Source organism: Hesperophylax consimilis, chromosome 8 (genome assembly GCF_061612785.1).
Source record: "Hesperophylax consimilis isolate HC1 chromosome 8, BYU_Hcon_1.0, whole genome shotgun sequence".
Classification (NCBI taxonomy): domain Eukaryota; kingdom Metazoa; phylum Arthropoda; class Insecta; order Trichoptera; family Limnephilidae; genus Hesperophylax; species Hesperophylax consimilis.
Window position 1 is genome coordinate 38,979,126 of NC_142843.1, and position 16,450 is coordinate 38,995,575.

The window sequence follows — 16,450 nt, forward strand, 5'->3', positions numbered from 1 at the left end:
AGAGTTAAGAAATTCTTTGTTCTATATGTAATTGACTTCAGTGTTAATATTCCTCCCAGGAGTTAGTTCCCGTGGAAGCAGTCCCGAGGTAAAGAGGGCCACCATCGTGGGCAACCCCATGTTCTCCGGCAGTCCCGGCGGCAAGAGCATCAGTGATGACCTCCCCACGGAGTCCCTCGGCCTTGACGACCTGGAAATGGACTATGAGCAGATCATGCACTACTTTCACAATCTCAAGGTATTTTCACAAATTTGATTGGAGTGCAGATTTGCCTCCTTTCCAAACTAATCTTAATGCCATATAGTTTATTGAATAAGCGCTGTTGTTTGTAAATCTTATTAAACTCACTGCTTTTAGTTATGAGAGAAATCTCATTGTCGAGTCTTTTTCTTTTATGTTTAGTTGACTGAATTTTATTTGTTAATGTTTTTAACAGAAATTCTTCACGTGCAAAATTCAATTGCTGTCTTTTGCACCTGAAGAATTTCAGCATAAATGAGCCTAGTTTGTGCATGATCCCACAGGAGTCGAATGCCTGAGTAGAGGAGATCATTGCAAAGATCCGTCAGATTCTGTCAACGTTTAAGTACCAGAATCTGGTGAGCGGGCCACCCTCCCCAGCGAAGGTGGCTGCCGTTGAAGGATCTGACAGTGCAGTGGAACTACTCGATGTGGACCAGCTGATGATGATGAATGGGACCTCCAACCCCAACGTCTGTGTAATCTCCAACATCCAGAACTACACGGCCCATCAACTGGAATACCTGTTTGATAATTTGAGTGAATCTTATGCGTAAAGAATGTAAGATATGGTTAAAATTAGGAGATTGTACGCTATAAATGTAACATACGTAATAATGCTTTTGTCAACATCGATGTTTGTAATGCGTTATGTGTGAAAGCGTCGTTATAATTTCACAGTCACCCGAAATATAAACCAAGACCAATCTCCTTCAATACATCTGTACAACTCTACCAGTCACAAACAGGTCTCCATAGAGACATCCAGTATTTCTGCACCAAAGGATCATTGCAGTGATCGTAGTATTACATTTGGACAATTATTTAATTAAGTGCCGATAGTTCGCGGATTGTACGCTTGTCCGGATATCGGTGATCATTCTAGTCACTATTATGCACGTGTCTACATAGCTTTAATCTGTGTAATGATATTTGATACAATAATGTTAAACAATAATCAGTATATTATGGAAGTACATACATGTTATTTAAAATACTCTCGGTGTTATGTTTACGATGAATTCGTGATATTATTAAGTTCAGATGTGCATTTTTGGTATTGTTTTTTCTATAAGGTACTTTTCTTATCCCAAATGAAATAAAATAAATATTTTTGTTGTTGCAATGTTTGTATACATTTTCATCAAGCTTGCTGCAACGCTAAAGATAGAATAATATTCTTGAAATCGTGAAAGTATTAAATTGTGTGTTATTGAGTGCTGAGTAAATTATGTATCAAGTCATTTTATACGAAATATAGATATTGTATGTAATATCGTTAAATAAGACTACCCAAATGCATAAACCATATCAGCTTGTATAAAATAGTTAACATGTGCACAAATTTCCTCTGTAGATTGTGGTCAAATGTGATAGGGCTAGTTCATAAGGTGGAAGAAGGGTTATTTATTTATTTATGTGGACACAATATCCTGATTGATTGAAGCTATTCTTAGTTTGTGTATTTATCGTTATCTTCATTTTATATACAGTGTGTACACTAAATTAAATTATGGTTAACTTCCACCCAACTGTGTAATGGACGTTATACTTCTTGGTCAGCATCCAAATATAATGTAAGTTATATTATATAATTTAATATACTTTTGAACTATGCACTGGAAAAAGAAAAATTGTTGAAAGAAAATATCTTATTTCGTGGTTTTATCAGTTTTTTTGCTTAATTTAATTTAGTGAGTCCAAATTAGTGTATTTATTCCTGAAGTTCTTTTTTAGTTTCGTTATGTATAGAATATGTAAATACTTAAAGATTAATGGTATCTATAAATTAAAATGGTTTGTGAGAGGGTTTGAAGTTGGCGAGCGCAAATGAACATCTGAGCAAAGATCTGTAGAATAGGCGGCTTGCGTGTATTTATAAATGTTGTATTGTTTGTAAAATATTATAAAAAATAGTTGTTTGTAACTGATTAAAAATAATACAATCATGTTGAATTCTTTTTAATATAAAGATGTGTGAGTAGGGACACTGCGCGTAAGACACTTTGCAGTAGATATAGTTTGCTTTAATTGTTATTCAATATCTGCATAAGAAAGAAGCCATGTTCCTTCCTCTTGTTCAAACATGATTTGAATGAAGTTATTTATTCATCTTCTGCGATGGTTTATGTAAAAAGTAAGCACTGGGTTTTGGAAAGTAAGCCTTGTTGTGACAGCTTACAATTTAGAAATCTTCAACGCGATTCAAACCTCAAACAAAAAGCCTTAATGCTTCCGTATTCTGGTTAAAATCATAATATCCACATGAATCGCCCATTTCTCCCTTCGCTGTGTATTTAATTTATTAAAATGTTGTTAAACAAATTTCAACATCTCCTCTGAGGCTACTAAAAGTTCAATACAACAAACATCTAGTCATGTATAGACTTACATTGCTTTGGTATGATTTCTTGTTCTTTAAAGAATGTACGATGTTATATTATGATAAAGCTTGTAATTTAAGACAATGTATTCACATGTATATGGGTACAAAATATTAATTAATTTATTGTAACAGGTAGAAGTCATCAGTTTTTCTGCATTAAAATAATATATAATGTCCACCCTAAGTTGTAAGAGCATTTGATACTTCTTGTACATATCCGTTTTAAGCATTAAAACGTAGACAAACAAAGCGTCGCGGTGCTTGCTTCATTTTAAAAGTACGTAATTAAAAAAGTTTTTAATCGTGATTGATTTTCAAACTATCAACAAAATGTATTTTTTCCCAATTGTTATGTACAAATCTCGATTTTAATAAATCTATTGACTGCTAATCCAAGTCATTCTTCAGGTTTATTGAACATTACGAAGCTACTGTTGCTTTGTAAAATACTTCATATAACCTGCATAGATAATTTATTTAGTGCGCCTGACGTAAAATTAGCTTTTTTGGAACCTAAAAATGAATACCATACATACGTAAAATTGTGTATAATTAATGGAATTTCATAATTTTACCATGATTGTATAAGGTTACCATTTTACAATAACTCCATCGCGAGCGGAAGTCAGCGCACTACTTCTTAATTAATTCTATTAATCCGTTACTTTACAATCTTACCAGTTTTCTTCCAACCACACTTTTCCTTAGATATGTAAGTAAATTGTTGATGGTGATACATATTATTTATGATTATAGAAGAAGCAAAGTTTGCCATGTAAATGTGTGTGTTAGAGAAGTGGTGTCTATGTGTGCGAGTGTATGAATGTTCCGATAGCTTGCACAAACTAATACATTCCTCAAGAAAGATGTCTTCTTCCATTTTATATCATTAGTCTGGCTGAATGGAGACACAAATCCTCAGCATCGAGTGACCAATATACAAATCCCTGTCTGTGGCGTTACTTCATTATAAACAATATATATTATACGTATTATGTATCAGAGTGTGAGTTCATTGATATGCTATGTGTACAACTAAATATAAAAGCAGTTACCAAATATGTCATTGCAATTATTACATACATTCTTTATCATACAATAAAATAAACGTTATTTGTAATTCTTTCTTTGTTTTATTTTACAATTTCTTAATTTAATTTTCTATAACTAACACATATAAAAATAAGCTGGCTAAACTGACATTTTGTTCACAGTTGCATTTGATTGATAATGAAATCGACAATTAGCGCCATTTGAACGGTCACCCATAAATGCCATTTCTCGGCCTGATCTATAGTCGTGATGAACCCCCATTATGCTTGACAGCTCATCAAACGCAGAAACATTTTGAGAAATGGGGACCATTCGAATGTAGAAAATTGAAAATAAATGGATAATTTGTATAGTGTTATAGGCGTTCTATAAAGGCGCTAGTCGTCAATCAGCTGTAATGCAGGTTGAAACAATTCAGCTGTAGTGTTAGTCAGAGATCCCATTCTAGAAGTTTATTGATGCTTATTGAACCAGAAGTGGTCAACGGGCCGGAGCCACCTGTGGCAGCCGCCCATATTATTTTGGATGACATATTTCATTGTAAACGGGTTGGTGTTTTCCGCCTCGAGCCTTTTCTCCTTTTCGGCTTTAGCCAGCATGCCCTCGTAGGACACAACCTCCGCCTTAAAGGGTAACCTGTCTGCGACCACCTTCAGGAAATGTCTCACCTGAAATGCACACAATACACTTGCTAGATACCTACATAAATTATTAAACAGTTATATTTTTTTGTCTCTGTTAGAAGTCAACTTGAGTACAATTCTCCCATCTGGAGCCCATATTACAATTTTCATGTACAAGCTATAGAAAGAATACAAAATAAATTCTTACACTTTCTAAGTTTTAAAATGAGTATTCCAGCAATTTTGTAGAACTACAACACTCTTTTAACCTTTCATTCGCCAGCCCATCAGGATATTGTTTAAAAATCATTTCTTTGAATATAACTAGTTTTTTCTTGGGAAAATACTTATTGTGGAATATTTACTATTTTTTATAAATATATAAACACATCTGGTAAGACAGTAAAATTTAAAAAACATAATTTTGCAAAAAAATAAGCAAAATTATTACGAAAATATCAGCTGGTGCAAGGAAAAGAAAATAGATAAAGTATAATTTTTACTATTCCAATGACAACTCCCCTAAAAAGGGCGTTAATAATTAAATAAATAGATGAAGTTTTCAGGAATTCCGGCTGAAATATTTATAATACTGCATAGTCCCCATAATCCGAACCATCGGAATTCTGGGACTAACTACCATATGGACTCCTCATTGCTCAGATCACTAATGGAGGCAAATAATTATGCCTGGGATTTTTACTGGGGAAGTTCAGTAATGTGTATGTGAAAAAGCAAAAAAATCTGTATAATTTTTACTATTCCTATAAAAACTCCCCTTCAAAGGGCGTTAATAATCAAATTAATTAATATTTATCCAAGTTGTCAGGAATTTTTCACAATTTTTTTTACTATCCTAAGGTCGTGGAAAACGTCAAACTCTCAAATTTACTGAAAATTCGTCTGTTTCTTAAAGATTCCTGGAATCCGAAAATTCATCTGTTTCTTAAAGGTTCCAGTAATCCGAAAATTCAATTGATTCTTATAGATTTCAGTAACACGAAAATTCAGCTGTTTTTTATAGATTCCAGTAATCTGAAAATTCAGCTGTTTCTTAAGGATTCCAGTAATCCGAAAATTCATTAAACCAAACAGGCTCAGTTTATAATTGTTTGGATTACAGGGACTATATTGTAAGAATATTTTATATTAAGCCTGATGAACTCAATAAAATTGCAAGTTGCCAAACTGAAGCACAATCAATAAATGAATGAATGAAGACGATGGTAGATGTTGGAAATTATTTTTCTTTTTTCAGCAAAATATCAAAGCAACAAAGTGCATGATAGAAAATTTCCATTTAAGTATAAAAAAATATGATGTTGTATTGTAATATAACCTAGTCTATATATAAACTTTTATTTATATAAAGCCTAGGTGAAGTCTCCAGCATAGCCCGGGAGTTTTTCAAAATCAGATGTAAACAGTAATATTTTGGAAATGAAGAGTGAAGTAAAAACAAAAGTAGGAAAAATATACTGCTGTGGTAAGTAAAAACACAGTGTCTTCCTTAAAAGTCTCATAGAACTTAACCTCTCAGACAAAGACATTTATTTACTATGTGTTCCTTTGACAACTGTCAAAACGTGATAATTTTTGTGTTATTTACGAGTTTTGCTAAAAGCTTCATAACTCACGTTTTGGGAAACGTAGCCTCATTCTAAAAAATGTTTTGGAAAGATTATGAAATCCACTATCGCATTGTGTTGTTATACGTAAATATTTGCGTTTCTAAATGTACATTTTATGAAAACGTCAAAAATATGTAAGAATCGCTTACCATTATTTCAAAGCCGTGAAAAATGTACTTTTTTCTGAGTATCATAAAGAAATAACACTTTATATATTGAAGAAATATAATTAAAAACTATTGTTCACCTCAAAATATTAACTGTCCAAACTAAAATATTTTTAATAAATTATTTAGAAACGCAATAAATTATGAACAAGATGACAGATTCAATCGGCTTAGATAATGCACTTCTACGTTCCATAGATATTCTTGAATACAGACGCGTAGCGTTATTCATTATCGATACTCTGTTTTTTAAATCATGGCAATCCATATACTAGTGATGGAAATAAATCGATTTTTGTAAAATCTCGCGAGTTTACGTGAAAAGACGTTCTAATGTCTTGACCGCTATTATCATATTTATGTCTTTTGACGTTCTAATGTTCTGAGTGGTTAAGACCCATATAGACATAAGGCGGCGATACACATGCCTGTAAAATGGAACAGTAGCTTGCATGCATGTTAATGGCATGTACAAGTTACTGGCGCAATGAGAATACACATGCAAGTTAAACTTGCATGCAAGTTGCGTCCTTGCATGCCTGTATTTGCAAGACGTATACACATGCCAGTCACTAGACAGTACGTGTCTCAAATCACTCTGAGACTGAGTAGTCTCAAGCTTTTTGGCAATGGAAAACATTCGAAGTGAATTAAATATCACCGTATTGCAATTGGCAGTACAATGTGTGGCTAATTTAACGAGAGACTGAGCTACTGGCATGCCCGTACCTGTCGCGACGTTCACACATGCCGGTTTCATAGCCCCCCTCGTCCCCTCCCTCAACTTACATGCCAGTAAATCAAATGTTGTGCAATCTACTTGCAAGGCAGGTACAGGCATGCAAGTTAGCGTATACACATGATAGTAGCTGGCATGTGCAAGGAGCTTGCATGCAAGTGTGCCAGCTACAGGCATGTGTATTCCCGGCTATAGGGCATAATATTAATCAACGAAGAAAACTAACAATGACATAATAAAAAAAAAACACTCACCTCATTGAATTCACACTTGCCACCCAGCTCCATGATGACGCGCCCGGCCTTGACGGGCGTCACATAGTGGTCGATGGCCCCCTTGCCTCCGCCCATGCGCATGCCCTGCCCCTTTCTGGTCACGGGCTGCCACGGGGGGTCCACACGCCACATTGCGAACATGCGTTTGTAGTCCATGTGACGTCCCGTGTTCAAGCGGACCATCTCAAAGTGCTCGATGCGCATACGCCCGCCTATTGTCGCCTGGAAAAGTCAAAGAGATTAACAACAAAATGAATCTTCCAACACTAGATGTACTGCTGCAATCTTAGATAATAGAAACAAATATGAGATATGGCATGGAAGCTTGCCGACTGTCGTCGAGCCACGACAGTCAATGAAAGTTATGCGTTTGATGTGTAGGTAAAAACAAATGCGAGACGCCGCTGTGGACAGACACTTTTTATAGTAGAGTGGGTGAACAAAGTTGACACATTTCACAATTCAAAGGCAGGGTTATGTTGTGCTGTGTAGGAACAGTAGGGAGCGTTTAGAATCACTATTTAATGCAGCTTAATCTTTTTTTTAAAGTGGTCACATGACAATCGATAGAGGGACCCACCAAGACTTTAAAACCGATCGGGAAAGTGGTGTGTGTCCTCGACTGGTCACCCAAAGGATTGTCGTAATCTAAACGGGCCATAGTTTTCATGAAGGATCGATGGATCATATTAATCATCATCATTGTACAAACACAAATTGTAAAAGATATATAAATTTTGAAACATACAATGATTCCATATTGCTTATGCAGCAGGAAATTGTGGATTTCTTCTGGCCCCCTCATGTAGCGGAGACGTTTCTGCATCTTGGGGGGCCTGATGTTCTGGGGGTACACTGGAACCTTCTCATAGAAACGCAACTTCGGCTTGTCTGGTAGAATGACGTCTGAAATCAGGAGGAAGGTAACTCAGTAAGTTAATGAACGATAAAAATAATACACAAGCTAACATTCAACTACTTACATATGTACTAACTAACTAACGAACCATCACGCCGTTTCTCCACAGGGGTAGGCAGAGAGGACGGACCGCCAAACAACTGGGTCTTGGCACAAACTTCTTGCCTCATTCACATTCATACATCGTCTCATACATACTCTTCTATTATTCTGAATCTTGACATGGCCCGACTCGAGTATCTGATTCACTTGATCGTGCCTTCCTCGGTCGGTTGTCCCCGACTTCTGCTACATGCCCAAACCATCTAAGCGTTCCTTTCTTAATCTTACTCATTACGCTTACATCAGCCTTGCACTCTTTGCGGATCAACACATTCCTCACACGATCATACATGGTTTTACCACACATATGCCTAAGGGATCTCATTTCTACAGCATTTAGTCTACTTTCATCCTTTCTTTGCCAGTTCCATGCCTCACATCCATACATCAGGGTAGGTACCAGTACTCCATTGTGGACTGCTAACTTCGCTTCTTTGGACAATTTTTTGTCAGCGCCAACTGCGTTCAGTCCTCCATTAATGGAGTTACCTGCATTTACCCTTCTTTAAATATCTCTGTCTTCCTTCCCATCTCTCGTAAACATACTTCCTAAATACACAAACTCATCCACCTGCTCCAAGTATTCATAATTCACAACTATATTGCACACTTTTTCGTACTCTCTCTTTCAAACACCATTACTTTAGACTTGCTTATATTCATCATTAACTCATTCTTCATGCATACTTCGTTCATCCTAGACACGAGAGACTGTAGATCATCCATACTATTAGCAATCAGCACCGCATCACCAGCATACAACATACTCTCAGATTACTCAAATTCGCACCCAATTCCACCTCTTTCGATTCTTGCATAGATTGAATAACCACGGTAACATTCGGCAGCCTTTTTTAACACCTTTTGCGATATCAAACCACCGTTCACCCTAACACATGCAACGCTTCCCTCATACAGAAACGCAATTGCCTGAGTCAGATTCGTATTCACTTCATACTTGGACAACACCTTCCATAGCTTTTCCTGTCGACTCGGTCGTATGCTTTTTGTAGATCTATAAAGGCACAGAAAAGTTTCTGGTTTTTTGCCAGAAACTTCTCAGTGAGCATACCCAATGAGAAGATCTGGTCCATGCACCTCCTTCCACTCATAAAAGCACCTTGCACGTCCCATATTTTATCCTTTGTTTCCTTTCTTACCCTTTCAATCAAAATTCTACAATGCAGCTTGCCAACTGAACTTAGCAGGCTAATAGCCCTATGATTCCCACATTCCATACGTGACCCTTTACCTTTGTATAATGGCATGAACACACCCCTCCATATGAATAGTATTATAATATGATTTTTTAATGTACCTAGAATATATCATATTGCACAGGATAAATAATACTCACTATCGAAATTTGGTGGAGGAGGAAAATATTTTATACCACAGGCAGGAATTATAGTCACACATTTTGATGTTAAATCTGCAAGATAATTATAGAAAACCATATTAATATAAATAGCATTGGAAATAATAAATAATTTTGACAATTAAGAACATTTTCAACAGTTAGATAACAGGATATTGTCTGCCGCTTACTTGAAACTATACTATCGGTTAAAATACGTAAACTCTGCATTTTCAGTTATTGTAATAAAATATTTTTAAACATACATAACCTCAATAAAATTGACGTTTCCAGTGTTACCAGTATTAAAATAATTACACACCCTACTAAAAAACTTAAGATCGACTACGGATGACTAAAAAGTGACTTTTTTAAGGAAGCTATTTTATACTCTGGCGACATTTGTAAACAAAATTTCGAAAAGTACGAAACATCAAAACAAATGCGCACTGTATTTTCATTTTTATCTCTAAACTACGAAAATAATTCTGCAATATGCCCTGGAGGCAAGCTGTTACAGCAGTTTCTAAAAATATTTTCCCTGATCTTGAAACGGTGGTGTATTCTGCTGATATAGGTAAGTAATAGAACTTTTCTGAGTGTCGGTCATTAATTTGACTAGAACTACACTTTGTTCTTAGCCAACAGGCCGAGACTGCAATCAAATAAAGTTTTATACATTTCATTTGTTTACAGGAACTTACGAAGCTTGTCCCAGCATGCCCCTGCAATTGTTTTTATTCTTCAATGCGTTTTTGTTTCCATTTTGGTTCTCGACTACTTCATATTTCCTGTACGTGAAGGTAAGCAAATTTGTCTCATTATATACAACACTAAGCCCGCTATCCCACGGTCCGGTAAAGAATCGACGTAAACCCGAGTGCTGTATGACCCTGCGCAGAAAAGTACAGCTTGCTAAAGACTAAAGTACAGGCCAGTACCCACGCTCGATAGTTTTGCGCTCATTCCAACATGTCTCAACGTGTGTATCGTCTCACTCGATGCGAAAAAAATTCAAAATCCGTAATTCTTGCTCGATGTTCGACAGAAATTTACGATTCGACTGAGCTTCTTGGTGCTATATCTATTCTATAACGTCTTGTGTCGAGCTGCTTGAGTGTGTGGACACAACGAAGAAGCATTGTTGAAATCAAAATGTTCGATCGAGCCAAACCGTAGAGCATGAATATACGTGTGTACATAGCATAAGAAATCGACATAAACCTTATGACCCTGTGCAGAAAAGTCCCACAATGGCTTCACTACAAACCATTGCCGACTTCACTCAACGATAAAAATTAGCTGGAAAATTTGATTGTTGAATCCTGAAATCTAGGAGATCCTACATAAATTAAAATGGATATGTTATCTGCAATTTGATTTATTTTGATAATTTTCAGTTCAACTGTTTGGGAAACTTGACAAAGTTTCTTTCTGTGACGGTACTGACAATGTATTCTGCAATAGAATGCATGAGACTGTACCTGGGATATAAGGGAAATCTTTCAGAACGGGTAAGTGCCAAAAAGTTTAATTTATTAGATAGGTAACTAAATATGTAGATATCTGTCATAGGCCCCCTCAAAAAGGTGATAATTTTCTGTAAAGAATGAATAAAATCTTCTATTTATCTATATATTTATCAGAAGAAATTAGAAGTATTAATGATAAAAACAAATATTTAACCATATATAAAAATATTTTTGGGAAATCGTTAACAAAAAAACTGAATCCCCTAGTTTCACTTGAAAATCTCACAAATTATCCTACTATACTCTACTTATCCTCCATAATATATATTTTTTCTTCCTTCCAAATACAATGATTTGTATGGATTTTAATTTTGTAATTCTTTTTACTTTGTAACCTAGTTATATTATTTTTTCTCAAATGTACACTCCTCTTCCATCTACAAGCAAATGCTGGAAGTGTAGTATAAATTAAAACAGTATGAATTGAAAACATTGTATATTTATTGTAAAAAACACAAATATTAGACAAATAGAAAAAATAAAAATATAAAGAAAAATGTAGAGGTTCGGTTGTTCAAAATCTTAAATCTCCGAAAGTTCTTCACAGATTGCTTTGAAATTTTAACACAAAGTTGCATTTGAATACACGTGTGTTAACACAACGTTGCATTTGAATACACGTGTGTTAACACATTTTTGGCGGGCATTTTTTGCGCTGTCTTCGGGTCCTGTGCAAATTTGTTTAATTTGTTTAAATCGCTATATCTTCGAAAATGATAAAAATATTTCAATAAAAATTTCTACATAGTAACTCAGCATATCCAAGCTACAAAAGTACTAAACGATTTATATTTTGTACATATAGGAGACAGTTGACGTAAGGTTCCCGTGGGCACTTAGGCCATAGTCCCATTGTGCTATCTCTCATTTCACCTCATTCCTTTAACAGTAATCCGGTCCCTTTTATAAAGTTCACCGGGGTTGTCATTGGAGATATGTGGCTGTCTTCTGTTCTACAATGTGTCTTTCCAGGTATCAGAGCTTTGTTCCCAACAGAGCAGGACATTGGCACCAAAGGTGAATTGGAGTCTTTTCATCCTCTTCACATTTCCTGCATCTGTTGGTGTTTTCTACTCCCAACAACTGCATGTGTCTCCTGAGATGGCAGTGTCCCGTTAGTAATCCTACCAGTTACCTCAGTGAGTTTCTGTTCATATTGAGTAGTTGTCTGGTTCGCCTTGGGTCTGGTCCGTTTATGAGTACTTTGGATTGCCTCATTCCGGGTGCCCTTTCCCATTCCTCCCCACCTTTCAATGTGTATTTTGGTGTGGCAAGCTGCTACTCCTACAGCCGGCTTGGATCGTACAAGTGGTGCTTTCGCCCCTTTCCTTGCTAGTCCATCAGCCCGCTCATTGCCCTCAATTCCTTTATGTCCTGGTATCCAGATCAGGGCTATTTTATTGATGGTGGCAAGTTCTTCAAGAATGGTCCTGCATTCCATCACCAGTCGGGAGTCGCATCGGTTACTTTCAAGTGCCATTAGGGCTGCCTGGGTATCAGATCATATGCCTATGTTTTTATTCCAGTACCCGATATGCATGTTCTCTTGTGCACAAGCTAAGATGGCCTCCATCCCAGCTTAAAATACAGTGCAATGTGTTCCTAGAGGTATACATACTAAGTTCCCTCTTGGAACTCTGTAAACAGACCCCGGCCCCTGTTCCCTCCTCCATCTCGGACCCATCTGTGAACCAGATTACTTTCTGTTTGTGGGTAGGGCCTGGAACCGTGTCCCATTCCTCCCTTGCGGGGTACGTCGCTCTAAACTGCTGTTGGACTAATCACCCTCAGTCTTGTTCGGATCTCCGTGTGACTGTTTTTGGGCATCTCACCTCTCCGTTGACCTTTCCATTGTAACCTGTAGGCTGCCGCCATCGCCGCCCCAGCAACATCAACAGCCATTGCATCATTTTAGGTTCGAGTCCCCACATTCTGCCGCGGATTCGTTTAGTTGCCCACATTAGAACACATGCCTTTCTGCCTACAGTTTCCACCACGCCGCGTCAACCAACATACCTGGTTGATAGGCAAATTGCTACTCATGGAGGAGCTTTTCTCTCAGTGCCCCGTCCCTTTTGTTCCTATCCATTAGCATATTATAATAGAATACTATTTGAAATACAACTCAATTAACCTTGTAATATGTTTATTACTGTCCACCTATCGGTATTTGCCCATACCTGCTTTATTTAAATAAGCCCGACATCTCTCGCTCGCTTGCACATAGGAGTTGAGTGGGTGCAGAACAGAGATAGAGATTCGAATCATTCCAGGAATTGAATTATTACAATAACGAATAATATACTATTCTTTTGTTGAAATACCGATGTAAACGAAAGGTATGAATTATGTAGATATACATAGTTGGGTCCTTTACATAGAGATTGGTATATAATATTCATATAAAAACATTAAATAATTCCGTCATTTCTGAAATGAGGCCGGCGCAAAAGGTACAACTACCCTTCCCGGCTTTAAGCAGCAATCGACCGAACAGGTACAACTACCTTTTCCGGCCGAAGTGTATTAATATAACCTGTGACAGGTAAAAGCATGCTTTTTTTTAAAAGAGCGCCATTTGTTTAATATAAAAGCTATTGTTTCTCTATCTGCACAGATAGACTGAGCCACTGAACGCTTGGCGGGATACAGCTAGTTCTGTAAAATTTTCCTCTTTTTACATAATACAATATTTCTATTACTGTTTCAGTAAAACACTTCTTACTGGATAATTTTATATTTAATTTGCTTCTGTTTTCGGTTTTGTTGATCCCTTTATCAGCTTTATAATAATAAATGTAGGTTGTTAATTAATTTAAAAAATCATATTATGTCATTCACATTGTAAGAGTTGCTATCTTATTATTGACTCCTTATTACTATAATATGTGTATTACTTTAGATACCAGAGTTGGCTGGGTTTTGGATGCTCTCCATTCTTCTTCAACTGCCGCTGCAATCTTTCCAACTAGGAAATCCATATCTTCAGGCCCGTCCGCTGGAAGTCACTCTGCACTGCGTCACCTGGCTGCTGCTTGTCGCTGAACTGATCACGGGTGAGTTCTTTGATCATATAAATGATTGTAACTTAGGTACTAATTAATTTAATATATGCCAAATATAGATCTCACATAAATACGTAAACAATAACAAAGGATTGTGAATCAAGTCAGTTACCAAGTGACAGCAAGATTAGTGGAATTTTTTATGATATTATTAATGTGCCTAAATAATAAATTCTTTAGAAAATTTTAAAATCATTTTTAACTGAAATGGTATCGTGATAAATATTGAGCGCCCACTAAAAATTGGTACCGCTAGCTGTATATGGAAAGTACATCGCATCGCTCCCTGTTACCCCCCGATCCATTTGTACTGTTTGCAGACTCCAATATGGTACTCGGTTTTTGTCGATTCTTTACCGACCCGTGGTTCAAATTTACCACGAGAATAGTGGTAAATTTGAAACTGTGATGAATCATAATGTCTTCTCCATGCTCTGAAATCTGAACCACTGATACAGCAGCTCCTTGGAATAGAGACATTATGCTATGGCCAAACCACTAGATCATCACCCCTGTATTATAAATGCAAGCTTTTTCTTTGTATCTGTTATTTATCGTTATTTGTCCACTAGTAATGCTTTCATAATCTCCATGTCTCTGAACACTCTTGCTACATATCTGCATTGGTTACTTGGTCTGTCTACTAAGGGGGTATTTCACTATGTCGGGCTAAATATCTGACTAGCTAGCCGTTGGCTGGCTTTAAAGTTCAGAATAACTTCGTTATTCAACGGCGACCGTTTCACCATTGTTGCCGAGCTTCCGGATAGATAACACTCGAAATAGTCTGGCAACATCGCAAAATGTTTGCAGTTACTCCATCTACTGCCACGGCTGTCATGCGTCACAGTCCGCACACCGCAAAGTGTGCATTTTTTTGGTTAAGTTATGTTGATTATCAGGTCATTTTAGATAGATTCGTGTCGAATTAATACATTGTTTCTTATTTTGAACACAATCAAATAATTCAGGATGGATCATACAAGCATTCAAATTCATTCGAGCTCTTAAAACTCGCGGCCTTCGCATCGCCGCCCTTTCACCTGCTTCTGTAAATCAAAAACCTCGGTATCCATAATAATTCGCAACAAAATTCGACTCACTTCTCCGCTGTCAAACTCGGAATGTTTTGACGCCATCTTTGATTCGAGGAATAGCGCCTAACGTGAGGTTCGAGCACTGATTAATCAAATCGAACTTTAACCCGAGCGTTAGCGTTATTCAGATATAGTGAAAACGAAAAAATGACTAATCCGCGGATTAGTGCTTAGTCAGAGCATAATCAGAGATAGTGAAATACCCCCTAATTCTGACAAAGTGACGATTACTCCTTTGAGTTCTCGGAGTTCATAATAACTTCACAGGTGTTATTAAGACCCCATTTTTGTGACATTGATAATGATCTCAACTGACTTATTATTTACCAACAACCAATTTTATTTTGTAGGTTTTTTAGCTTTGCGCGCTGCGTCTGCTAGAGCTAAGCAATACTACTCCTTCAAATCCTTGGCTCGAAAAAGCACCGCCAAACTGCAAAATAAGGATGTCAAAACTGAGGAACAATCAAAGGACTCATGATTAAAATGGTATAAGGAGATACAATATGAGTACCTATGCCATGTTAGACATTAAAACTATTTTCCGTAGAGATGTATAACATAATGTCGCTATCAAGTTTTGAAACATCTTTTGGCAGGTAAAAGAAGTGATATCTTTAATTAGTGTGTTACAAAAGAAACCTGCCAGGTTAATTTTGATAATGTTAGTTGTTTATGGTGTTTTATTGCACCTATATTAAAGAAAATATTATGGACTGACAAATTATTTCTAAGTGACATAGCACGTCTTTCCCATGCACCTTTAAAAAGAATTAATGTTGATTAAGACCACAGATTCTCAAACTTATTTCGTCCACAGCCCACTTAAAGAAATCTAGTGCCCCCATAGTTTTTTTTTACTTGCCTTCTTACGTTACCATCTGTTGCTATCTTAAAAACAGTTATTGCAAATACAGGGTTTTCCAATAAGAGGTGTTATTTTGATATTCAAAGAAAAATGCCATTTTTTAATATAAATGATTAGATTAGATTAGAAAGGTATGCAGTTAATAGTGAAAAATAACATCAGTCAAATGACCACCACGACCACGCCTACAGGACCATATCGTTTTCATGAAATTTTCCATATCCAAATCGCAAAGTGGCTGCCTTATGTCCTCGATAGCATCACGATTTCCATCTTTGAGGTCTTGAATCGACGCTGGGCTGTTGGCGTAGACCTTCTCTTTCAGCCCCAAAGGAATAAGTCGCAAGGTGTTAAATCACAAGATCTCGGTGGCCAATTGTGATCACCTCTTCGAG

The 16,450-nt window shown here is 36.6% G+C and overlaps 3 protein-coding genes across 6 annotated transcripts in view; 2 read left to right on the top strand and 1 right to left on the bottom strand.

Moving 5' to 3' along the window:
- The window catches only part of dtn (transmembrane protein 132C dtn), a 455,092-nt gene extending 451,351 nt beyond the window's left edge, over positions 1-3,741 (top strand). For 2 of the 4 annotated variants that reach the window (XM_089634237.1, XM_089634239.1), the window contains exons 19-20: positions 60-238; positions 507-3,741. In XM_089634237.1, the coding sequence (XP_089490363.1) occupies positions 60-238; positions 507-587 (260 nt within the window). In that variant the 3' untranslated portion in view covers positions 588-3,741. The remainder of the gene's footprint in view (positions 1-59; positions 239-506) is intronic. The other 2 variants (XM_089634240.1, XM_089634238.1) reach the window with 2 other exon arrangements.
- Positions 3,742-3,746: 5 nt separating this feature from the next.
- On the bottom strand, positions 3,747-9,787 carry mRpL16 (mitochondrial ribosomal protein L16). The gene is made up of 5 exons (XM_089634241.1): positions 9,685-9,787; positions 9,494-9,568; positions 7,864-8,021; positions 7,095-7,337; positions 3,747-4,348 (listed from the first exon to the last, which is right to left on the bottom strand). The coding sequence occupies exons 1-5, from the start codon at positions 9,722-9,724 to the stop codon at positions 4,133-4,135; spliced, it is 732 nt and encodes a 243-aa protein (XP_089490367.1). The 5' UTR covers positions 9,725-9,787; the 3' UTR covers positions 3,747-4,132.
- A 165-nt stretch (positions 9,788-9,952) lies between these two features.
- LOC149422028 (transmembrane protein 17-like) lies at positions 9,953-16,144 on the top strand. Its single transcript, XM_089634656.1, has 5 exons — positions 9,953-10,070; positions 10,190-10,296; positions 10,894-11,007; positions 13,928-14,081; positions 15,538-16,144. Exons 1-5 carry the CDS (start codon positions 9,989-9,991, stop codon positions 15,666-15,668), a joined length of 588 nt encoding a protein of 195 aa, XP_089490782.1. The 5' UTR covers positions 9,953-9,988; the 3' UTR covers positions 15,669-16,144.
- Positions 16,145-16,450: the final 306 nt, after the last annotated feature.